General features: G+C 42.3%; 1 protein-coding gene across 7 annotated transcripts in view; it reads left to right on the top strand.

The window, feature by feature from the left end:
• RAB3B (RAB3B, member RAS oncogene family) overlaps positions 1 to 26,712 on the top strand; it is an 82,057-nt gene that overhangs the window by 7,580 nt on the left and 47,765 nt on the right. For 6 of the 7 annotated variants that reach the window (XM_063427814.1, XM_063427813.1, XM_063427816.1 and 3 more), the window contains one exon: positions 14,284 to 14,511. In XM_063427814.1, coding sequence (XP_063283884.1) covers positions 14,284 to 14,511 — 228 coding nt within the window. Of the gene's footprint in view, positions 1 to 12,363; positions 12,435 to 14,283; positions 14,512 to 26,712 lie in introns of those variants that run through there. The other variant, XM_063427819.1, reaches the window with a different exon arrangement.

The following is a 26,712-nucleotide window of genomic DNA, read 5'->3' as shown; positions in this document are numbered from 1 at the left end:
CACTCATACGTCCATTTCCCAAAGACAACCTTGGATATGAGGCTGAGCACGTGCACTCAACTTCTTTGGTCGACCATGGCGAGGCCTGTTCTGAGTGGAACCTGTCCTATGAATCCACTGTATGGTCTTGCCCACCGTGCTGCAGCTCAGTCTCAGGGTTATGGCAATCTTCTTATAGCCTAAGCCAGGGATAGGCAACCTTTGTCACTCCAAATATTATGGACTACATCCCCCATAATGCTCTTACACCCATAGTGCTGGCAAAGCATCATGGGAGGGGTAGTCCAAAACATCTGGAGTGCTGAAGATTGCCTATGTCTGACCTAAGCCATCTTTATGTAGAGCAAAAATTCTTTTTTTTTCAGATCCTCAGAGAGTTATTTGCCATGAGGTGCCATGTTGAACTTCCAGTGACCAGTATGAGAGAGTGTGAGTGATAACACCAAATTTAACACACCTGCTCCCCATTCACACCTGAGACCTTGTAACACTAATGAGTCACATGACACCGGGGAGGGATAATTGGGCCCAATTTAGACATTTCCACTTAGGGGTGTACTCACTTTTATTGACAACGGTTTAGACATTAATGACTGTGTGTTGAATTATTTTGAGGGGGCAGCAAATTTACACTGCTATACAGGCTGTACACTTACTACTTTACATTGTAGCAGAGTGTAATTTCTTCAGTGTTGTCACATGAAACGATATAATAAAATATTTACAAAAATGTGAGGGGTGTACTTACTTTTGGGAGATACTGTATATACTGTGTGTAAAGCTCTGCATACATGGTGCTTGTATACTGGCTATGAATGTATTTGTATGTACTGCTGCCATTCAAATGCAGTGGTGTATTTGTGTGTAGTGATGGCTTGTAAATGCGGTTTTGTGTTTGAATGAAGAGGCGTGTTTGTATATAATTTTGGAGTTGGAATGCAGGGGTGTGTTTGTATGTAATATCTGTGTTTGATTGCAGGGGTGTGTTTGCATGTAGTGTTTGCATCTGTATGTGGCAGTGTTTGTGTGTAAGTGCATATATCCCAGCAATCAAACACAGATATACACACACATTAACACACACAGATACACACATCTAAACACATACACACACATTCAGATACACACTGAAACATACTCACAAATATACACACAATGACACATACACACCCTCAGATACACACACTGACACAGAAACTCACACTGACACATACACATACATATACTCTGGCACAGATACACATTGACATATATACACACACCTTGACACAGATACACAGACACACACCCTCACACAGATATATTCACAGTCATATACACACACCTTGACACAGATACACATACACACACCCTAACACACAGATACACATGCTGACACATACACACACTCTGACACACAGATACACATGCTGACACATACACACACTCTGACACACAGATACACATGCTGACACATACACAGACTCTGATACAGATACACACACTCACACACCTTGATACACACTTATACATACACACAAACTGATACACACATACACAAACAAGTCATAATGTTTATATTTTGTACTCACTTCCTCCCAGCATCACCGATCATACAGTTCTGTAATACTAAATCGGGTGGCCATAAGTCCGTGGACCACCCGATGGGCCCCCTGATCGCGCAGATACCGGTGCAGCCTGGTGTTAATCCGCCTCTGCCTGTATATTCTATGTAAAGCTCTGCGTCTAAACCAATCAAGGCTCAGAGATGGCAGCTCACATAATCCAACTGTAAGGCAACAAGAAGAGAAATAGAAGTGACTTAAATGTGTTTTTTCTTTATTTTTTGTTTTCGATATTTAGACATTTAGAAGAACACTCATAGTATCATAACAACTACAGTGCCCCGCCAAGCCCCCCAGTGTTCGTTTTCAAACTGTTTGCTAGCGGGCCATGCCAAGCTTAGAGCTCCCTTAACCCCAAACATGCCTACATTCTCCAATCCGATACAATGTTTGGTTTAGTGAATAACCTAAAGTAATTAAAAAAAAATTGTGCAAAAACTTTCGTTGAGTAAAATAGTATTTTTTAATAATGTAAGTTAAGCTTTAAAGGGGAAATGGTATTTCCCAGAATTTCTAATATTGTGCTTATTTATCCATTTTATGTAATACATATATATTTATGAGATGTGAAAAATATAATTAAATATAGAAATCCAAACTTCATTAGCCTGTAACTGGTTGCTTCCATGTTCCCTATCAGCCACAGTTATAAACTCTGTCATTCACTCGCTTTTCTCTGAGAGGGGATAAAGAGAAAAGGAGAAATGAAAGAATGTTTCTGTTTTTATAACAATGCAATGTGTCCTGGCCGTGTCTGGTCTGATGAAGATTGTGATGTCATTTGTTAAATCTCTAATAAAAATGTGAAGGAAATGAGAGTATCACATAGAAAATAGGTGTGAGGACACACAAATAGGAATCCGAGTTTTGGTCCCTGTGGTGAGAGTCCAACTCTTGTTACAATGGATCACAGCTAATAAAAAAGAAAATAAGACTCCAGAATTCGGCTTCAGTGGTGTACTGGTGGTTTATTCAACCATCCAACAGGGTAAGCAGTGTTTCGGCACTACATGTATCTTTATCAAACCGGCTTCATAAAAAGCAGTTTAATGTCGAAACTTTGCGCCGAATTGGTGGTACTGTTGCAGAGGGAGATTAGGTGTGTGGACAATAAGTCCATACATTTTTTATTATAGAGTTTAGTGAACCTGTTTGGCCCCAGGGCTTTATTTGTGGTGAGACCTTTAATGGCTAATTTGACTTCCTCCAAGTCTGCACAATTACCCCAGGATATACTTAGTTCTAATGTCATAACCCTCCCCAAAGCAGGAAAAACCCTACGACTTGTCAAAATTGTTGCTCCATCTAATTAACTAATACTAACATCAAGTTGTATGTGAAAATACAAGCAACCAGATTTAACACAATCCTCCCTACCCTTATACACAACGACCAAGTAGGATTCACATTAGGAAGGCAACAACACCCGGAAGGTGACTGGGTTAATGCAAAGCTTGTACAAGTCTTAACTTCTCACATTAGGAAGGCAACAACACCCGGAAGGTGATTGGGTTAATGCAAAGCTTGTACAAGTCTTAACTTCTCACATTAGGAAGGCAACAACACCCGGAAGGTGATTGGGTTAATGCAAAGCTTGCCTTAAATCTTAAATCTTGACCAAGTCTCAATTTTTACAAACCTTCATCAAGGTCATTTTATTTAGATTTATTTAAATTCATTGGATTGGCTCTTTGCATAGTATGTTAATTTTTTTAGTTTGTCAGTGTGACGGACCACTCAAAAGAGGCGTGTCCGCAGCCGGTTTTTAACCCAATCAGGAAAAAGGGGTGTTACCGGGAGTTACCACCAACTAGCCTGGAACTATTATTCAGATCTAGCGAACACCACGATCCGGTAAAACTTTAACCAGTGCTCTTTTTGGTCCTGGCCCACAGATAAGGGCGCTATTTGGAGGGACCATAAAGGAGTCTCAGAGGCATTCAAAGACACCAAGCTCGTGGGGGAGCCCACTATATTATCCGAAAGTGCCATGGTTAACGATGACCGAGGAAACTCACCCAGGTCACTGGAACTGTGCCGGATCGGGGCTGCCCGTGTACCGCTGAACTTTAACCTTCCATGTAATTCAGGCTAGCCAAAATCGATCCATGAGCTTTTTGGACACTTTGGGCGCTCCAAAAAGACCTTCCGGGAGATGTGGGACATGGAGTGATTCATATATGTTTTAAGTGTATTTTTGATATTTGTGTGATTTTATGCTGAGTCATGCTGACACTGTACTTTATAAGCATATTGTGGGCCTGTTTACTGTACCCTTGAAATGTATATAAATGGGCCATCTGGCCGGAATAAAACAGATCTTTGTCAACCTTCACTAAGTCTCGACTAGTGTTTGGGTGATACCGCGGTTACCCCCTGCAAGCAGCTATAATCACTCTGGAGCTAATCACAATGGGACGGGGCAACCTAGGTGGTAGAAACCCATCTTCAGGGGGGTATACCACCACAGTCAGGACAGTTATAGTTTACTGTGTGCCTTTCAGTGGCTGGAAAAGAAGGTTTTGTGAAAATATGGAATAAAACACACGTATTAATTTATTCATTCAACTTTTAAATGATAAATTATACATTTTAAATGTATCTGTTTGTTGGAATGATATACCCAGCTTAAAGCAGATCTATCATGTGATATCAAAGCCTGATTGGGACAGAAAATCAGCCTGGGCACCTTTTTACCCAGTCTGGCTGGCCCACCTCCACGTTCCCTACCAACGTATATGGGTCACTAATAATTCAGTCCTGGGGCAAGTATCAGCAAAGACCTATATTACTCACCTCACATTGTGGCCAACAAATGGCAACATGGGGCAGGGGAGGAAACTGCAGCCAATACATATATAACGTAGCGGACGCCCTGATTCACAGGGACGGCTGGATAGATCATCTAGTCTCCCCAGTCTGGCTTCCATCAATGATCATTGTGTCCTTTTGGACATTTGCCAAGTTTGCCCAATAAACTGTCTGATACATTAATACTAGACATTAATGCTATATCCACCATAATTTCCTAGAAACATGCGTACAGGCAGGGAAAACTCCTGTGGTGTGTAGTATTCTGCAAAAGTGAATTTATTTCCTTCCTGCAATAAATTAACATATTTCAGGCAGCCATTTTTTTTTTTTTTTTTTTTTTGTCAATCTTTCTTTTATTGAAGCATATTAGATGGGGTACAGAAACAAAGATAGGGAAATGTAAAAAACTGATTACATTAAAGGGTAAGTACATCGTTTGCTTGAAAAATTACATTTCCTGAGTGATGATGCTTCATTTTTTTTTAATTGTGGTAACGTGTCGTGTAACAAAAGCGTGTTGTAGCTAGTATCAATGCCTATTCTGATAGACTATTAGAGAGTAACAGTGGGCTATGCAAAACTTAGGCACATAGTAAATAAGTAGTATGTGAGGTCATAGTAGAAAAAACAGCGAGTGGTATGCGTAGGGTACATGCTAGATTAGACTAGACACCAAGTCCCATCCCCGGCAGTCCGAGTGCGCTCTGGCCAAGCTGGTAGGCATGCAATTACTCTATCACACTTGATTAGCTAGAGAGACAATACATAGCAAGCATTTGCATAGTGTGGCAATTGAGTAGTGGTACATTGTTGTGTGTTACTAAGAATTAGGCTTTTATCATAGTTATGTTTTACATGCAATTGACCGTATGAGTAGAGGAAACGGTATAGGCCGAAACAGTAAGGGTTAATAACCGCTAATGTGTCCTTATTATGACATTACGTGAGGCCATATACTGCTCAGCTTGGCGCTCACGGTGCTTAGTGTCCAGTCCGGGTCCTTCACCCGACTCCAGATGCTGTGAGGGTGTAGCTGGCGTGATGGCTCGCTTGTGGATCCCCCCTCTCGGGGCCCCTCCATCTTCCTGCCGGTATGCAGTCCGAGTGCACAGCAGTACAGGTCCCCTGTCTTGTGGCAAGCACGTCGTGTACCCGTTTAATGTGGTAGGGACTGTGGTGCATGCGTTGGTTGGAAGCCTCTGCCTCTTGTTGGGTATTGGGATGTTCCCCTTCGCACTCCTGCCCCCGTGTGTAGATGTATCGGGCTGGGTTGTGCCTGTGAATCGGGGAGCCTCTGTCAGGGTGTTTTCTCCCAGGAAATATAGTGGTCTCCGTGTGGGAAGGGGGGGTCTGGGTAGGCAGTCCCGGGGTTTGTCGCTGTTCAGTCGTTTGACTCACCGCCAGTGGTCTGTTGCCGACCCGCTGAGGCTTGTGTTGAGTCTGCCTCCTTCTCCTCCCAGCCTTCCAAATTGTAGTTTGGCTCCTTCCTGTTGCCTTGTGTTGCAGCACGGCAACCTGTGGGTTCATTGCCGCTGGTGCCTCTGCTGGTGTGCTCCTCTGGGCTGAGAGCTTGGCCCAGAAGTCGGAAAGCAGGCGGTCCAGCCGTTCTGAGAGTGGCAGCAGTGGGGGACCCTGTCCTGTCTGGCATGTGGCGCCATGTTGTGTTTTGCCGGACCGATGGTGCAGGTATGCTTGGGTTGGTGCTGTGCACCCGAGTTGTGAGCTGTGTGCCGGGATATCCCCCTCCGGCAGGGGGGGGGGGGGAGAGAGTGTGTTGGGGAGACCTCCAACTAGGTTGGCTGCAGTCCCCAGAGGGGTCGGCCGCTTCCCCCGTGCCAGCTGAGTAGGCCGCTTGTAGGCCTCAGATCGATCCCCGGGTTCTCGTCGCTGGTTTCAGCCTCGGTTTCGTTTAAGTTTTGTTATCGTGCTGGGCCCTCGTCTCTGGTGTGGAAAGGCAGGCTGTTTTAGGGCTCAGCGCAGATTTTTGGCTTAATTTAGGCTTATTTTGAGAGGAGCACTCCTGATGTGCGACCGTTCGGCTTAGCTGCTAGGCTCCGCCCCCCCAGGCAGCCATTTTTATGTACAGGTGATATGTATCCAGGAAAACCTGCTGTATCAAAGCAACCCTGGATGTACTTAGATGACCCATCCCTTCTGAATAGAAGCTATATACTAGCGTGCTCCTCAGTACACAGGTAGTGTGTGTAGTCACTCAGGTAACAGTTGTTACATTATAACCCATGAGAACTGAGAGCTTTTTTTTTTAATGTAATTGTATTGTCTGGGGATTTATTCACTAAACAGTGAGGGGACGGGAGACTTACACAATTTAGATCAAAGAAGCAGACTTAGAAAACATGTTAGTCTGAAATGCAGATTTATTGAATAGTTCTTATCACTTATGTGAATAAATGTGTATTGATAGTGGAATTAGAACTACAACATTTCAAAGGAAAAAAAGTGTAGAATGTAAGTCACCAAAGCAAATTTTAGTACAAGAAAAATACGGCCTATCGGAATCCATGTATCCAGTAGGGGGAAAAATCAATAGAGAATATTAGTCTCTTATTATTCCTTAAGAATCCGCTGTAGGTTGGAACAAACATCAAACTGAGTACAAATCATAGAAAGGCTGGGGAAGAAAAGGCTGATTGCTACTGCTAAAGAAGTACTAAAGCATGTGCCTTTAACCATGGGACGTGTGGCCTACGGATCAAGTCTCCGATGGGCAGTAATGGCTCAAGCAAGATGTAATGGTTTATATTGCATAGGTTGTGCCTTTAACCATCCACTTCCTGCAAGGGAGGCTATTGTCAGAATTTGTTGAGTGACAAAATCCTACAATTCTTAACTCCTGGTTTGGAACCCGGAATTGGATCCCCAATGGATAGTGTCATGGGCCCAGGGTTGCAGGGCAGGGGTTCCTCTTGGGTGGGAATTTTGCGAGGGGCATTTGTTGTGTTTATAAAATATGTTTGAACTGTTTGAACTTTATTTAATGGGCACATTGGTCTAATAGAGAACAAAGACTTTCGTATTCTTTCCACGTGTTTTGTTAATAAGAGTGATACGGACAAAATGGCGCTGACTATTGTTTGTTTTGGTGGGGCTCAGGGTTATTTTAACCAAGAAGAACAAGGTGTTGTGGAAAGAGGTCTTGGTGGGGAACTGTATGTACTGTTTATTACGCTATTGTATGCAAATTACCCTCTTCTGGTATAAATACCTCTGTACAGCTGCAATAAAGTCAGTTATGGCGGCAGAGAGCGCAGAGCACAGCACTACTCACCACAGTGATTCAGAGACAGTCCTTATGGCGGTCCACAGTTGCGGCTTGGGAAGAGCCAGGAGAACAGTTTGAAGCTTTCCTTGCATACACCTGCCTGCCCACTCCTGGACATCCACAGCCTGCAATCTTCCTCCTGGATGTGGGACAGGGTTTTGCCCAGGGAGGGCATCAGATAAATCCAGGCCATAGCCCAGGATTGCCAACCTTTTCCCATATTTGGGTAATGGGTGAGGGGACTTAACTGTTCTAAAGTCTAACCATTTAACTTGTTTTGCCTTGGGCTAATCTTGTTCTCATTAACCATCTCGCTAATCGCTGGGGGGGCCTCCTAGGGGGAAAAATCTAGAGAGGTCTGTTAATATCACTCTGGTTCTAACACTGATCAATCTACGATGACCAAGCTTAGTTCATATTGTTTGTATATTCCCTGTCTTTACACTGTGTTAGTCGTTTTGCGTTTCCTAATTCCTTACCACTAGACTGACCACAAAAAAAAAAAAAAAAAAAAAAGAACAGCACCGAGGACTAAGGAAGGCGATACTGGATGGTCCAGAAATAACGAAGGAAGCCGAGAAGTAACTCAGCCAGGTAGCCCATCAGGTTTCATACAATTTCCTCAATAACCGTCTTGCAGAATTTATATTACTTTATATTGCGTTACAATGGAAGAATACATCACTGAGCTAATTTTTCAGATAAGGAATGTATCGTCAAGCTAATGTCATGTATATATTGCGTCGCTGTCAAAAAAGGTTAAGAACCCCTGCACTGTACGATCAGGAACTCTGTTTTTTATCATCTTTATTGACAGAATAATACAATTTGCAAATCCCATGTCAATCCTTGAAAATTCCTGGTTAAGTGAATAAAACCATTATTATTATTTAGAGTAAGAAAGTTCATGTACATTTTGTACTGTATTACAAACAAATGTCAGCTCCATAGTATGGACATTGTTACTGGAACAAAAAGCAGCACGTGCACTTGTACAGAGCCCCAGAGTCTTCCACCCGGATTATTTTTCACAATTCTTGTGTACGACTGTTAAATCGAGGGAATGTTTTGTTAAATCATTACCACTCGTTAGTATATCATTCAGTCAATGTAGGTATATCATGTGCGTTATTTAACAGAACATGGCCACAATACAACTATATTGTGGAAACAATTTCCTAAATTATTATTAAATAATGCTCATGATATAAACAATGTGATCTATAGTATGACACAGAACCCTGTAAAGTAATAAAATGTGAGCAGGATATTGCTTTGCTGCAGAGGGATTTGGATAGATTGGGGGACTGGGCACTAAAACGGCAGATTAAATTTAACGTAGAGAAATGCAAAGTTATGCACTTCGGAGTTCAGAATGCTCAAGCAATATACACCCTACATGGTAGTGAACTAGGGATAATCACACACGAGAAGGATTTGGGAATTGTTATAGACAACAATTTAGGCAGCAATATGCAATGTCAATCTGCAGTTGCTAAGGCCAGTAAGGTTTTGTCATTTATAAATGGGGCATAAATTCTCGGGATGAAAATATAATTTTGCCTCTTTATAAATCGCTGGTAAGACCACACATTGAATATGCTGTGCAATTTTGGGCACCGGTTCTAAAGAAGGAAATCATGGCACTAGAAAATGTGCAGAGACGAGCTACAAAATTGATAAAAGGAATGGAGCATTTTAGTTACGAAGAAAGCTTTAAAAGTTTAAATCTCTTTAGTTTGGAAAAACGGCGCCTCAGATGGGATATGATAACATTATACAAATCTATTCAGGGCCAGTACAAACCATTATCTGGAAATCTATTCATAAACAGGGCTATACATAGGACACGAGGTCACACATTTAGGCTGGAAGAAAGGAGATTTCATCTAAGGCAAAGAAAAGGTTTTTTTACAGTAAGAGCAATAAGGATATGGAATTCTCTGCCTGAAGAGGTGGTTTTATCAGAGTCCATACAGATGTTTAAACTGCAATTGGATAAATACTTGCAAAAACATAACATACAGGGATATAATTTCTAATTAGTGGGGTAATAGCTGCTTGATCCAAGGAGACATCTGACTGCTATTTTGGGGTCAAGAAGGAATTTTTTCCTAGTTTGTTGCAAAATTGGAAGCACTTCAGACTGGGTTTTTTTGCCTTCTTTTGGATCAACAGCAAAAACATATGTGAGGAAGGCTGAACTTGATGGACGCAAGTCTCTTTTCAGCTACGTAACTATGTAACTATGTGAGATGGGATAGATACAATGTCACCCGTGCAATAATCACACAATTCCACCTACTAAGAACACACTTGTATAATAAATTTTATATAAATATAATGCTAAATACACCCTTCATATTTTTTGTATATATTGCATTATATTTTTACCTCGTTTTTTTTATGTGCAAGCTCATGAGATACCTATGTTGAGGATATGTTTAACTAAATTATTGGTTACAAAATACAACAAATTGTGCCGTCAGTGTGTGTCTGTGAGTGAGTGTGTGTTTTTCAGTGAATGTGTGTGTGTCTGCGTCATTGTGTGTGTGTGTGTGTGTGTGTGTGTCAGTGAGCGTGTGCGTGTCTGTCAGTGATTGTGTGTGTCTGTCGCTTTATGAAATTTTCTGCCTGACAACTCGAGGACTCTATACCTGTGTCCCTGTTTGTGTGTATGTATGTGTTTACATGCATGCAATGTGTATCAATCAGTTTATAGGCTGTAATCTGACACAGATTGCTCACCAGACAGGATTAGAGCAGTGAGTGGAGGATTAGACTGATTAGAAGACTGATGCAAGAGATACATACCTTTTTATTCCATGTCTTGAATGCTTTAATAAGAAGCTGTTTCAATGCAGAAACACTTAGGGGTTTATTAGCTAAACACCAAAATGTGGTTAAAGGGGTACTCCAACCACCATGACCATTTCTGCTTTTAGAACTGGTCATCAGTGATGTATTAGCCGCGAGGCAAACAGGGCATTTGCCTTGGGTGGCACTTTCCAGGGGGCGGCAAAAAATTGCCAGGCAAATACCTTGTTACGAAAGAAGTAAAAGATAGGTTAGCGCTAATAATACAATGGGTAGGCAGCGGCCTATACAGAGGGCAACCCTCTTGCCCTCTTAGATAAGAATGTACAACAAGAAAAAGGAGAAAGGCTGCGCCAAAATGAAAACAAAATAAATAAATAAAATTAGTCCCAATATATATATCAGAAAATAGAGTGTCTGTTCCACAAGTTCCACTGGTGTTTCCTCTGTCTGTAATACTTCAAATCGTCTCGTGATATGGAAAACACAAAGGGAAAGGACCAATCGTGCAGAGTGTTTAAAATTGAGTAGTTGTAGAATAATAAGATATATTACACTCACATTTTCATGAGCTAGGACCAGCTCAGGGGTAACAGGTGTTCAGCAGAATAATCCCTGCTTGTAGGATATTTCGGATGCTTGTCCTCTGGAATGTGATGATGTCCACCTTTCAGGAAAAGGGAAATATAGGAACAACAAATAGTGCTCTCTGATGGTATGATGTAATATAAATAAGAAGGAGATATACTCACAAATGGAGTGCAGATCTTACTGCACTTTAAATATAGCGTTGGCGGTATAATCCCCACCTCAGGATGTATAAAATGCCAGGAAAGAAAATATTAAAAGTGTAGAAAAAATAAATAAATAAATATAAGTGGCACAATTATCTAGCCAAACTTAATTTATTATTTAAAATACACAATTAAAACCATTAACGCATTTCACCACTGGGGTTTTATCAAAATGGAATAACATTAAAACCTGGCAAGAATAGAATATTTATAGGGGCACTGGTACTTTAAAAATTGCGCCAAAAATAGCATCAATGAGTATTAGCCAATCAGAGTTGAGCATAATACACATAAATAGCAAAACTTTTAGTGAGAAATAAAACAAAAGTTATAATAGATATAATAGAAGTATATCATGTTGCAATCATAATACATTACATACAGATAAAAAACGAGGGCTCCGACTTAAATTATACTTTGTTGAATATATATGTATATTAAGCGCGTCACGTGACCTGGCAGCACTATGGGAAGTGTAGTGCGCGGGTCACGTGATCGCACACCGGTCTGAATGCGGCCGTCCGAAAACTGGGTGGAGTTTGCGTCATAGGGGGCAGGTACATCATGCGTCACGTGACCCGCGGCACACAAGACAGTGTAATACGCAGTCACGTGATAGGCGCATAGGCGCTTGGGAAATGTAGTAAACAGAGGCAGAACGGCCATAATATGAGAATTAGGCTATAAATGCCTATTAAAACATAGAAATAATAGCAGTTATAAACAACATATAAGATGGCAAAGAACAGGCATGTGCTAAAAATAATAAGCGTTATACATAATGATTATAAAACTGTATTATTAAGAAACCACTGTTGGAAAACATAATATAGTTAATAGCAGAATATATTTGAGCATCACAAAAAGAAAAATGTGTGTATAATGACAGCATGTTATTGAGCATCATAAACAGAGAAATGTATTTAAACCAATATAACTCAAGAGGCAGCAGGAAATACCTTGTTAGCCTGGTGGCAGGCAGCTAGGTGAGTTCCAGGTGGGCAACGTCATATTCCGGCTCCCGGCATCACTCTGCAGAGCGCCTGGAACTCAGCTAGCCGCCTGACTGCTTGCACACCTGCCTTCCACAGCAGCCTGGCCAGCACCCCCACCGGACCCCAGGTAAAAACTCCACCCAGCTTTCCCACAGGTAGGGAGGCTAGGTGGATTTAAATAAAAAATAAAAAATATATCTGTAAGTGTTGGGAGGAAATGTGTGTGTGTGTGTGTCTGGCTGTCAGTGTGTGTGTGTGTGTGTCTTGCTGTCAGTGTGTGTGTGTGTGGCTGTCAGTGTGTCTGTGTGTCTGAGTAACTGTGTGTGTCTGAGTGACTGTGTGTGTCTGGCATTGAATGTGCGTTTGTGTCTAAGTGATTGTGTGTGTATGTCTGCCAGTGTGTGTCTGTGAGGGCTCCTGTGTGTCTGAGTGATTATGCGTGTCTGTCTGTGAGTGTGAGTGTGTATGTGAGTGTGTGTGTGTATGTCTGTCAGTGTGTGTCTGTGAGGGAGCCTGTGTGTCTAAGATGGGAGATGGGATAGATACAATGTCACCCGTGCAATAATCACATAATTCCACCTACTAAGAACACACTTATATAATAAATATAATATAAATATAATGCAAAATATACCCTTTGTATTTTTTGTAAATATTGCATTATATTTTCCACCTCGTTTTTTTATGTGCAAGCTCATGAGATACCTATGTTGAGGATATTTTTAACTAAATTATTGGTTACAAAATACAACAAATTGTGCCGTCAGTGTGTGTCTGTGAGTGAGTGTGTGTGTGTGTGTTTTTCAGTGAATGTGTGTGTGTCTGCGTCATTGTGTGTGTGTGTGTGTGTGTGTGTCAGTGAGTGTGTGCGTGTCTGTCAGTGATTGTGTGTGTCTGTCAGTGTGTGTTTGTGAGCGAGTCAGTGATTGTGTGTGTCTGTCAAATCAGTGTGTGTGTGTGTATGTCAGTGTATCTGAGAGTGAGTGTGTGTCTGTCAGTCAAAGTGTGTGTTAGTTCTTAACATGAAAATGTGTGGCATTGACAGGAAGGGGTGGGGCAAATGTAAATTAGGGGGTGCCCGAGTTCCATCATGCCTAGGGCAGCACAGATCCAAAATACACCACTGGTGGTCATGGTGGTAATAGCCAGTAAATGCAGTATTTTAGCTTGGAAAATTGGCATTTGTGTGCACCTCTGGCTTATGTGACTTTGGCAACCCAAATCTCCATTCTGGATTACCAAATGTGAATTCTGTACATAAAATATATCCGTTCCTCAGCGTACACTGCACGCTAACAATGGACGTATTGGGCTTCTCTGCCTGCACAGGGAAGCCTGGGTTCCACCTCCCTTTACTCTTTTGTGCAGCCCTCTCTGTCTCAATGCAGTTGTATTTTTTCGGTTTGTCCTCTTCCTTGTCTCCCTCTTGTAACATCAGCAATTGATTAAATTGCCCTTTTCATTGGACACACCAGAGCTGACCATTTAGAAACATAGAATGTGACAGCATATAAGAGCCATTCAGCCCATCTAGACTGCCTAATTTTCTTAATACTTGCATTCATCTCTTATATCTAGGATAGCCTTATGCCTATCCCACGCATGCCTAAACTCCCTCACTGTGTTAATCTCTACCACTTCAGCTGGAAGGCAAAATTCCGAACCCTACGATGTAATAGAAGAGCGGTTCTCTGATTTACATGGGTCTCTCTTTTATACTTGTTGAAACCAGTAGAAAAAAATTAGAGACATGGTTGTGAATGCATATTATAGAGTCTGACATGAAGACTTGTCTTCTCCTCAGATATCTGCTGTCCCATGTCCCTTCATATTTTATCATAGCATTGCCCATGAGAGTTTGTAATTGTGAAGGGCATGCCAATGGACGAGAATCCGCAACTGAAAATAACTGTATGCTATTATTATTTTTAGTAATCTAAGATATTCATTTTTACAATTTGTTCTTACTTTTTCAGATGGCTTCTGTCACAGATGGACGATATGGACACAAAGATGCTTCAGACCAGAACTTCGATTACATGTTTAAACTTCTCATCATTGGCAATAGCAGTGTAGGCAAGACCTCGTTCCTTTTCCGCTACGCTGATGACACCTTCACGTCAGCTTTCGTCAGTACAGTGGGAATAGACTTCAAAGTGAAAACCGTTTATCGAAATGACAAAAGGGTGAAGCTGCAGATCTGGGTGAGTGGGAAAATTACAAAATCTTGCACAAAGTCTCAAGGCTTTAATCTATTCTGCTTTAATGTTAGACAAGACAAGTATTGCTATAGGTGGCAATTAGTCCATTAAGAGAAGTGTAATTTTAAATTCTTAGACTGTTTGTTTTCCTAAGCTCATGATATAACCACAACCTATTTCAGAACTGGTTGAATAAATCACAGGAGAAGGCGGTCAGTGTTTGCCCAAAAATTCTATATACAGTAGTCCATACTACCAACTGGTGTTTTGCCAGGTCTGACCTAGTACGCATGTCCATTCCAATCTAATATTTCCCCCCAATGTCTCAATCTCTACCATCACAACCAACATGTCCCTACTAACCCTTCCTTCCCTTTTCAGCCACCATGCCATTTTGCCCACCACGCGCTGTGCAGCCATTATGTGACTATGGTCCCTCCTTCGCCGCCATCGTTTACCATGTCTTTATCTAGTCTTTGCCTGTTTTCTTAGTATGTCATTCTCTCTCTCACACCTTCCCCACCATGTCACATTTTTTTTTTATGTCTCCCCCGTCTCTCTTTAGCCATGTAAGGTTTTTATATGGCTGCCGCATATTATGTATTATAGTTTGTATTGTATTGTGTATTGTGCATTATTGTTTGCGTAATTTTCGAACCCATACTGACTCACTGCATCCTTCTAGCGTCAATGCATGTGTTAAAGTAATGATGCAGAGCATCTCATGCTATTTGTCCTCTTGTGGTTAGTTCCTGGTCCCATTAGCCCAATCATGTTTTAATCCATGGTATTTGACTTGGGTTTCCTTTACCATTCTGACATCTTTGAACCGGCTTTGTATCTCATGTGCCTGATTTCTGGCTCCCTCTGACTCTGGGTGGTCTCTGACTTCCCTGTTTTCATTCCTTTGTACGTATGTTAAACCCAACCATTCTAATAATCAGTAATACATTACTGTATATTCTCTATCTAATCAAGATAGTGTGTTGCGATATATAACGGGACAAACCTTCATGCCACAACCTCTCCCTTTGCAGACACGTCAGCAGGTCCCTACATTCTTAGTAATGCCGTCTAATGTCCATGTTATTAGCATGCAGTAAAATAGAGAGTCAGGATTATTTACTGAGGATTTTTTGGGGAATTTTAAGTGAATTTCAAATTTAAGGCCAAAATATCTGATTTGGAAAAATGATCCAACCCAGCTATGCTTTCAGTTTGTTTTTATTTTAGTCTCACATATAAAGTTCTTTTTGAATCCACTTTGAATTCCGACAATTTTCACTTTAGCAAATAACGCTGAGTATCTTTGGCCTGGTGTTGGTAAAGGTATGTAAAACGAATGGATCACTGTAATGGGTGTCATAAAATGTTTTACATTAACATTGTTTTTGTTAAAGTGTGCTTGTCATGGTACACACGATGTACGCTCATTTTAAAGGATCCACTCTTTCACCAGAATTGCCTGCAAATGTGTAGATTGTGAGGAAAAAAAAACTATTTAAAAATAGGTAAATCGGTTCTTTGGCATAGACCTCTAGAATTGACTGACCGAGAAAGAGCAGGAGAGAACTACTTGGCCCTATTACAATGTTTGGGGCTTAGAGCTACAGCTCCAACAACCCCTATGTTAAGTTAAGCTGACCCTACATGAACAGCGTAATCAGTTGATAAATGCTCCCTAGTTATATTTTGGTGCCCCAGAACTTCTGAAAGCAAATTAATGATAAAATTGCAGATAACTGTGTTCAGGGTTCACGGAAGCCATGTACAGCTCTGGGCAATGCAGTATCTACACTGCTAGAATGCAGGTAAGTGGAATAATTAATTAAATATAGTATAGTTCTCGTTTCATTATATTACTGCCTGATGCTATTAATATTCGAGTGTGAGGTTAATTCAGCCAGTACATTATGTGCATGTTTACAGAGAATATCCCAGATAGTCTGCTTTATATCCACTGGGGTAGCATGTCGTGTTTGGCTCAAACACGAGTGCAGTTCAATCTGACCTTATATAGTCCGTACTGACTGACTGAGCAAAACAGAGACTACTAACTGCATCTACTTTCTGTATCAGAAATGGCTTATTTATGTCTATTTATTAATATTTAAAGTATTGAGTGATTTGCACGGAATAAAAAATGATAGTTTGTCCAAGTTGCAAATGAGCAATTCATAAAAATGCAGTAACTTAGATCTAAACTCTGGATAGGAGTGAATTGAAAACCAAATGTACGTCTTCATTTTGCAATCTGGATTTTAATTCGGTACAATTCAGAGCTTAGTGCATAATCCTGGCAGAGTTTTTCACACCTAAACATGAGAAGTGTTACACATAATTTAATTGTATGAAGATGCTTTTAGTGCAAAGGTGTTGTTGGGTGGGGGGGGCGGAGGCATTGGGGCTGAAGCCCAGGATATGGGACTCTTTAGCCCCAGATCTGCTTTTTAACCCCTTAAGGACCAAAATTCTGGAATAAAAGGGAATCATGACATGTCACACATGTCATGTGTCCTTAAGGGGTTAAAGGGGAAATCAGACCATAGAGTTGTTAAGATCTTTTGCCGAGGGTTATTTAACTATTTACCCCCCCAACAAGTAGCGCTGCTAACAGGCAAATAAAATGTAAAATTATCGTTTACTTGCATGAAAGCATTGTATTAAAACCAGTGCTTTGTGAATCCTCCGAATCCTTTAGTTTGTATTGATTTTAATCCTGACACTGAATGTATCTGGGCGATTGTTGCACATTTGCTGACTGTATTTAGCTTTAGTAAATAGGAGAACTACCATTGCGCTGAGAATTCAATCATTTTCACCTGATTTTGTCCACACAGTCTAAATCGGCGCACGGGGCGGGGGGAGGGGGGGGAGGGGAAGAGGGGGGTTAGTGAATGACCCCATAAGTTTTCAATTCTCTACATTTTGATAAAATTGCTGCACAAATTGCCACGAATCATATATATTGTTAATTTTGTTTTCAGTAGTGCCCAGATTTGCAGTAAGTCATTTAGGAGCACACAGCAGATAATCCCGTCTAAACCCAGGTCGTGCCAGTAAGCTACTAAGTACTCTGCAGCTATTAGTTCATCACAATAAAATGTCACATTTAATGAAAAGATTGTGGCGGAAGCAAAGCTAGAAATGTGACAAGATGCAGTCTGCAAGTTACTGAGAAAACTCAGAAAATAACATAAACAGCCTGAAATAGCCAGTCCCTTTTTGTCACTTTTTCAGTTAGATTTATGGTTGCAGCATCGTCACGATTTTGCATGATTCTGTTTTTTCACAACACGCATCCTTCTCATTAAAGCAAATGAAAATGGAGAATATTCTTTAACAGAAATAACAGTTAGAGACCCTGGTTTACCGCAGGACGTCCAGAACTCTCAGTGCACGTATCATGTATAAAATCACATGAAATGAGGATATTATAGTTTATATCTCATATAGATTGCAAACTCGTTCGAGAAGGGCCTTCTTCACGTCTTCTCTCTGCGCATGTTCTGTAGAACAATTACTTGTCAAATAGTCCCATTCTATAATTGTAGAGAGCTGCAGAATATGTGGGCTATGTAAATGATAAAAAAAAATATAGTACTTTGCACAGGTATAAACTGCATCTCTTTTTTTCTTAGAGACATACTATCTAACAAGCATTCTACGATTGAGCCACAAGGACTCTGGGATACATTAAAGTCACCAGAACAACTACAGCTTAAAGGACCACTCTAGTGCCAGGAAAACATACTCGTTTTCCTGGCACTAGAGTGCCCTGAGGGTGCCCCCACCCTCAGGGACCCCCTCCCGCCCGGCTCTGGAAAGGGGAAAGTGTTTAAAACTTACCTTTTTCCAGCGGTGGGCGGAGAGCTCTCCTCCTCTGATCCTCCTTCTCCTCCCCGTTGGCTGAATGCGCACACGCGGCAAGAGCTGCGCGCGCATTCAGCCGGTCACATAGGAAAGCATTCATAATGCTTTCCTATGGACGCTTGCGTGCTCTCACTGTGATTTTCACAGTGAGAATCACGCAAGCGCCTCTAGCGGCTGTCAGTGAGACAGCCACTAGAGGAAATAGGGGAAGGCTTAACCCATTCACAAACATAGCAGTTTCTCTGAAACTGCTATGTTTATGAAAAAATGGGTTAACCCTAGAAGGACCTGGCACGCAGACCACTTCATTAAGCTGAAGTGGTCTGGGTGCCTAGAGTGGTCCTTTAATGTAGTTGTTCTGGTGAGTATAGTCAGTCCCTGCATGCATTTTATTGTAAACATTGTCTTTTCAGACAGCCTATTACATTACAGCCTAGGGATATCTCTAGTGGCCACTCCTCAGACGGCTACTAGAAGTGCTTCCTTGGGCAGTGCTGCACAGTGTAGAGCACTGACGTTCAGCGGCTCCACGCTCTGCATGGGGACGCTGAACGCTCCCCATAGAGATACAGTGAATCAATGCATCTCTATGGGAACGTATTGTAATTGGCTGAGATCATCAATTCTGATGATGTCAGCCAAGGAGGTGGATCAGGGGAAGCGCCTAGAAAACAGGTCCTGGAAAAAAGGTGTTTTTTTTACTTATTTAAGAGATTTTAACACTATAGGATCAGGAATACATGTTTGTATAGTGTTCCTTAAGGTAACTCTCTCCACTGAAATGTTGCACATTGCGAAACTGCATTTTTCTTTCTTTCTTTTTCCCCTTCCTTTTTGTTCTCTTCTTTTTTCTTTCTCTCTTCAATTGGTTTTCTTTCCACTCCTCCTCTCTGTCCTCTCGTGTATTTTCATTTGTTCTTTTCTTTTTTTCTTTTTTTCCTTTTCATTCCTTTTTTTTTAATTTTAAATGGTAGTATGTCCAAGCAGACTAATACAATGATAACTAGATCTGTTAAATGTAACCAGTGATTGCAATGGGAAACATTTGTGCCAATCTATAGAACGTGTATGTGGGGCGCTGTCAGTAGTTCTGATTAACCCCAGATTAGCTCTCTAAATGTGCGCTGTCCTTGGTGCTGAAACATAAATCATTTTATCTTTTCTAGTGTCTACATTGCTGATCTCTGGGTCCTAGACCTGGTAAACAACCCAGAATTTCCCTTCCATACTCCTCTCAATGTCACTCTCACTGTCTCCAGATGCCGTTTTATGTTTCGTTTCTGATGCCAATCTCCAGTGACTTTTCATCATATGAATTTGTATCTCAAGTCTTTGAGATAGTTGACATTTAGCCGGTTAACGGTCCGTTTCCTATATTGGAGCTATATGTTTGTTTCCAAACATGTTCCATAATATGAGCAGAAATTAATTAGATAATAATAGTATCATTGAGATCTAGAATATACTTGAAAACTAGCAAAAAGCCAAATACACGCTTACTGCATTATTGCATTTTCTCCTCTGAGTTCTATTCTTGTACGAATCCTCGAAGATGTCATTCGGTACTCCTTTCCGACTGATGTTTCTCATGTACTCATTATGTGCTCCAGCGTTGCAAACTATGGCCTCCACATATTACTCAATGTCTTGACTTTACGGTTCATCACAGCCTTTGACTCCGCTCCTTCAGCTAAGTGATTTAATTTTCATGAATACTGTTGAAGTTGGAAGCTCAGAGTCTAGAATTGGCATGTATTCGTAAACAGCGTCATTACTTTCATTGATGTAATTTTATTTCTAAAGTCTTGTGCTGTGTACAGCTAATAAGTTGTGTTGTTTATTTGATTACACCACAAATATATTGGATTCCTCACAAACCGTTGACGTTATGCACACATTTATATTCATTTCCCCTTATTACATCCTAGCTGACAGCATCTGTAAAGCGATTCTTGCCCAGACACCGTGGCACAGTTCAGTATAATGTTTACGTCTATGTGACTGTTTACACGTTTGTAGCATCTCCTGTGAGATTTCAAAGGCCGATCTGTCACTTTAATGTTACATGTGACTCACCTGTGAACGTCTGCGTTTGGTCATCAGCCCCTTTCATCCGTCCCATTATGGTTTTAAAAATACACACAGGGGAAAACGTCTGCTTGATAAGAGCCTCACTGATTCTTAACATAACTGGGACTTCTGCCAAGGGTATCTGTGTATTTACACGAACATACTCTAAATGTTTCACGAGAAAGACAGAAAGGGATAGAAACTGTTTTGGGAAAAAAGAGAGAGAGAAAAAGGAAGATGCAAAATCTTTGTTTTTATTATCATTTTGTTGTGCAGTGTATTTCTCCTGGATTTAAATCTGCAAGCTGCAGGATCTGTACGTGGTATATTGTTCTGTGTGATGGACAGGATTATTCACTAAACTGAGAATTGCTGAAAATTCTAAGTGAATTACAAATGTAAAGTCAAAATAGTACAACAGAATTGACTTGGAGAGTGTTTGTGATTCAGCTAGCGTGGAATAAAAACTATCGGATGCACAATAAAACATGTTTATAGATATAAATGTTTTTTTTTTTTTTTATTCTTTATTTTTGTAGTGCATAAGCTTTGAACAGATGCATGTGAGGTACCCCAAAGGCAATCCTCCAGCTGACAATTAACAGTTGAACATAGAGGTACATGTTAAATCTAGCACATTTTTGTTATATAGGGACAGGATAGGTGTTAAATAGTATATGTGTTCGTCTCTTAGGGTGCTTAGGTATTCTCATAACACAATACAACAGCGCTTTACTATCTAGTTATGATATTATTATGTTGTGTCAAGAACTAATATGTGCATATAAGCTAAGTGTAGAATTAAGAGTTTACAACATTTTCAGGTACATGCATATAGACTATGTGCTGCAGGGTTGAGAAACGTAGTGCTGTATGCTTGCTAATTCCATGCTAATGGCAGGTAAGTGCCTATATCCAATTATGCATTACAGTTTTATAGTTTTTACCGAGCTTACTAATTGCCACACTTTGCCTAAAGGACCATGCTTACATAGCTTGAGTTGCAAATGTATTATAAGCCTGCAAAGGTAAGGCAAAGACAGGGAAAAACATAGTGAAGCAGGAACACATTGCTAGCTATAGTAACAGGTTAGTGCTTTGAAATTATAACGCTATATTCAGGCTATGTCTAGGTCACTGTAGTGGAATATCACCCTGGTTAATCGGCCCAGTGGAGAGGGCTGCCAGCATGGTGGTCCCGAGACCTCACAGACAGGGGGAGACCCGCCACTACCCGATACCTGCTCTGCTGTTTCCGAGTAGCTGGGAGTGAGTGTCAATCAGAGCAGGCATTAGGGTACAGTCCCTCCATGGTGTGCATTGGGTTGTTTGCTGGTATCTCTTGTGTTTCCGCTGTAGCTAGTTGCGCTTGCCTCTCTTGGTCCTCCGGGAGCTTGTGACCGCCATTGTAGAGGGTTTGGTGACGGCTGCTAGGGTATGCTGGTTTCTGTGTCGCCTCCGTGCAAGCTGGTTGGGAGTAAATTGTGGACGGCTGGGGTCACTGCCAGCTCCATCCCATCGCAAAGCTTGTTCTTCTAACCTTGGTCGTTAGTGAGGCTTGCTTGCAGAATGCGCTTCTGGGGTTGCAGCTCTGGCATGGGGAGGAAGTGCTGGCTGTGATGGTCCTCGCCTGTCAGCTTGCTTGTTCCAGAGTCGTTTCATGAGGGCTTGAGAGCCCTCAGGGACACCCGTATTAACAGCTCCAGTTTTGAGCACAGAGGGATCACCGTCTCGGTCGGTGCTGTTGCTGTTGCTGTACAGCCGTCGGCCATTTTGATAAGACCGCGTGGGAGACTAACTACTCAGGCTTTGGGCCACTCAGGTGAGATGCTTAGGCGGTAGCCCGCCTGGTGGGGACCGGGATGACCCCCCCGGCCCACAGGGGGGGGGAAACGGAGCCAGGAAGGCACCAGCCAGATGGTAGTTCGCCGTAGTCGGGGTGGGGAGTGAGGCAGCGGCCGTCCGCCCCTCTCCCCTCTCGGGTAGGCCTCAATCCCCGAGCTCCAGAGTCTCTCACCAGGACCTAGAGCCACCCTGCAGCGGGCGCCCCAGCTACACCGGGACACTCCAGAGCTTCGTGCCACAGACCCCTGGGTCTTTATAAGCCGGGTATGGTGGGTATTTTCCTTATTTCCCTCTGCTTGCTCGGGAGCCCGTGTGATATGCAGCCTGCTGGCATGGCCGCCCGGCCCCGCCCCCTGTTTTTTTTTAATTAAAAACACAGATACACTTAAGTTTATTCCAGTGGCGGGACATTCTCATCACTACAGGGTGATCCTCCCTTGCAGAAGTCTAAATGTCTTAGTGCAGTACCATAAAGAATGGCCGGGAGTTCCCATACCATTAGAACACTTGTGATGCAATAAAGCCCATTTTCGCTCGTATTAACGATAAAGACCGATACCGGTCAAAGTGAAAGGTTTTTCCTTAAATCTGAAGCAGAGGAGGAGATGATGGTAAAAGTTGGCCCTCTCAATATCACACTAAAGGCCCGTGGAAAAAGAGTTGAAAAAAACAAACCACAAAACTCCAGGAGACCAACCTAGGTTTTTTTCTTCTATCAAACATAATGTGAATGGATCTGTCAGTCTTCTAATTATTTCAATATAAAACATGGCAGCACAGCCCTCCAATCTCACTTGGAGAGATTTATCAAAGTGTTTTAAAAAGTGGTCTAAAATACTAAAAGTGGGCAGTCACCATGGAAACCAGTGGACTAAGCAGACATATTCCGTTGGTGACAGTTCACCAATTTTCCATGTTTGCACCACTTTACAGTACAGAACGCATTGATCAATCTCTCCCAGATGTGTCTGAAGTTTGAATGTCAGTAAATGACGAGGTATGAAAGAAAGAACAAATTACAATTGAAGAGGAGGGACTGTCAGCAAATCTACATCTAGCGACCACTGGGCTATGAATCTCTACCCACTCCACAAAAATACTGCAGGAAACTTTCCCAGCTTATTTCTTAAATTAAAGGAAAACTACATAAGTGTATTCCTAACGCTAACGTGTCCCTTTGTGCCCCCCACCCTTACACTCTGCATGGGTGAAGGACCCTAAAATCACTTACCTGATTCTAGTGCCACTCGCCCTCTGCGCTGGGTACATACTCTGCCTCCTGCTTCAATGCTTTCCTATGGAATTTAAGTGACGCTGGAAGTCCTCATGCAGAGTGCGAGGACGTCCAGCGTCAGTCAGGCGACCGAAAGTTGCTTAACCACCAGTAAGGGCCTCTTGTGGCTGTCTGACAGCCACTAGAGGCAGTCTTAGTCCGGCAAGGTAGTTATTACAGTTTCTCTAAAACTGCAACGATTTACATTGCAGGACTAAGGGGCACAGGACAATGCACCCAGATCACTTCAATGAGATGAAATGACCTGGGTGACTATAGTGTCCCTTTAACCCCTTAAGGACACATGACATGTCTGACACGTCATGATTCCATTTTATTCCAGAAGTTTGGTCCTTAAGGGGTTAAGCAGACTGACTGATTAATATGCATTGAGATAGGATGACTTGGTCTGCACCTATAAGATGATAACTCAACAACATCCAATAAGAGGCATCGTGAGAAATGCGCACAAAAAAGTAAATCTATTTACTTATTATAAAAATAAAACCTACTCAAAATGCAAATTACAAGGAACAGGAAACCTCACACTGGTTGCCCCTAAGGTGGCGCTAAATTCATGCCTCATTACCCGAAACACAAAAGAGAGCATGTCTAGTTTATATTTAAATAATAATGTTTTGCCCATCTTATTCTCTTGTTTTTCTTATATATTTTGTATGTAATTCATATAAAAAAATCATGAAAAATGAGATACCTACAATATCCAACTTGCTATGTTTAATGCAATATTTACAACTAACTTGCCTATGGATATCATTGATACTTGACATTAAAAAATGTTTGAAACTAACAAACATACATATATATATATATATATATATATATATATATATATATATATATATATATATATATATATATAGAAGGCGTACCCCTACTCACCTGTCTTCGTCGATTCCGGAAGTTCGCCTTCATTCCGCTTCACAGACCCTCTGACGTCATTTGTCCGCGACGTCCGCACAGCCCGCCGGTCAGCACAGTTTCCACGAGAACGCTGGCATCAGTAAAGTCACCCGACAACCGTAAGTTCCACTTTGTTAGATAATTAATTCGTGTCATTATGCATTCGCATTCGGCTAACTTAAACAGCTCATAATTTCACTTACTCACGTTTCAAAAAACGCTGTTCAAACAACGCATCTGATGACTACAGTACAATCACTTATCCTCCATAACGCTATTCTTAGCTCGAATTCTCGTAATTTTCGGTCTGTGTTGGTATTACTTAACTAGTTATTTTTCCTTAGAGTGGCATGCTTTTTTTTTTTTTTTTGTCAATCTTTCTTTTATTGAAGCATATCAAGTGGGGTACAGAAGTAAAGAGTGGGAAATGTAAAAACGGTTCACATTAAGGGATTAGTACATCGACATTGTAGAGAGATTACATTTCCAGATTGACAATGCCTCATTTTATAATTATGTGAGTATAGAGTGGCAAACGATAACCCTGTACAGATTAAAGTTAAACAGTGAGCAAGATAAACAAACATGTCTAGGTCAGGTTGCTAGAACAAGAGGTGCCTACATGGAGGCCGACATGTATAGATAAACAAGCGATTGATATACAGGCTTTTCATGTTACAAGTAACTCAGAGTTGTCTAGCTAGATATGCAGAGTAGAGCTGTCTCAAGTGGTACCTAGTTGAGTGTTAATCCGAGCATCTGAGTAATCGGGGTTTCAGCAACTTAGCAGTTCAGACCAAGTGGGGTGGCTGGGAGAGTAAGGCGAAACTTTGGCCAACATGGCGTATGCTAAGAGTTAATGCGCGTATCAGGGACCTGCTATGTGTCGGGGGTCAGTGTATGCAAGCGAGATAGGAGTAAAACACAATAACATGTTAGTACATACCCCGAATATACCCGTCGTGTTAGGCCTATAAACCCCTATAACTTCTGTAAGACATATGTGGAACCAGAGGATAGCCATGTTAGGTCATTTAGTTTGGCAGGAATAAGCGGGTAATATAACATGACTGGTGTGGCAAACTGGCTATAAGGGTAGAGGTAACGGTCTAAGTTAAACAGGGATTGCTAGCAGAGAGGTTTGCTATGTCAGGCAGGTGCACTAGTGTTACACGGCTAAGACATGTGTGAGTCCAGAGCGGTAGCTTTATATTTACGGCTGGTAGGTGAAGTAGTCCGAGATTCAACGTAGACCTGTCCCTGTGTTCCGAAGCTCGAAAACCAGGGGTAGCAATCCAACAAGGACTTAAGGCAAGTTCGCAGTCGTATGTCCTATGAGGTGCGTGTGTGTGCCCGTTGTCACCTGCTGAGCTGATCCCAGGGCACTGGAGTAGTTGCCGATCATCCGATTCCCACGGTTGGCAGCTGTGATGCAGACTCCAGGTAATCCTGCAGTCTGTGTAGGCTTGTGGAAGGTTGTGGTCGTAAGTTCCAGTCGAGGAGGTGCCCAGAGGCCCCTGCGGCTCTGTTGGCGGTGTCAGCGTTGTGTGGGCCGTGGCGGACCCCGCTCCAGCCCCAGGCCTTGTGGAAGGTCTGCATCAGTGTGCCACAGACTCGGGTATGCAGTGCAGCCGGGTCTTCCCTTTTGTGGGCGCTGCGGAGGGCCCCGGTGGTGAAACGCCGCCAGCGGCGGGTGGTCCTCCGGCGTCGTGGGTGATGCTGTGGGGGTATACCCCATTTGGCCTTCGGCCCAGGAAGGCAGGGAGCTTGGGTAGCGTGTGTTCCAGGTCGAGGTCTGCCCGAGCGGGGTGAGCTCGGCCCTGTCTCCGCGGCCTCCCGTGCATACTCTGGTGGCTGTGGAGCCATGTGCTGCTCCAGTCTCTCCCAGAAGCGCTGGAAGGCCTCGTCTATGCGTCGGAGGGAGCGCTCGATCATGTCCTCGCCGGGGCCTGTGTTTGCAGGCGCCATTTGTGGTGAGGCCTGTACACGAGGCCCGTCTTGTTCCGAGCACAGTCCTACATGCAAGGTGAGGTTGTGAGTGAGTACTTGCTGCTTGTCAATAGGGACCGGGATAACCCCCGCCGGTCCATAGGGGGGGGAACGGGTAGTCCTGTTGAAATGCTTCTCTCTATGTCGCGGCGGGAGAGCGGCCGTCTCCCCCGCCCCGGCCATGCTTGTAGGCCGCAGAGGTCGCTTGGGTGATTGCAGCTCGAGGGGCC

Source organism: Pelobates fuscus, chromosome 7 (genome assembly GCF_036172605.1).
Source record: "Pelobates fuscus isolate aPelFus1 chromosome 7, aPelFus1.pri, whole genome shotgun sequence".
Lineage (NCBI taxonomy): Eukaryota > Metazoa > Chordata > Amphibia > Anura > Pelobatidae > Pelobates > Pelobates fuscus.
This window is presented reverse-complemented; position numbering and strand designations above follow the sequence as displayed.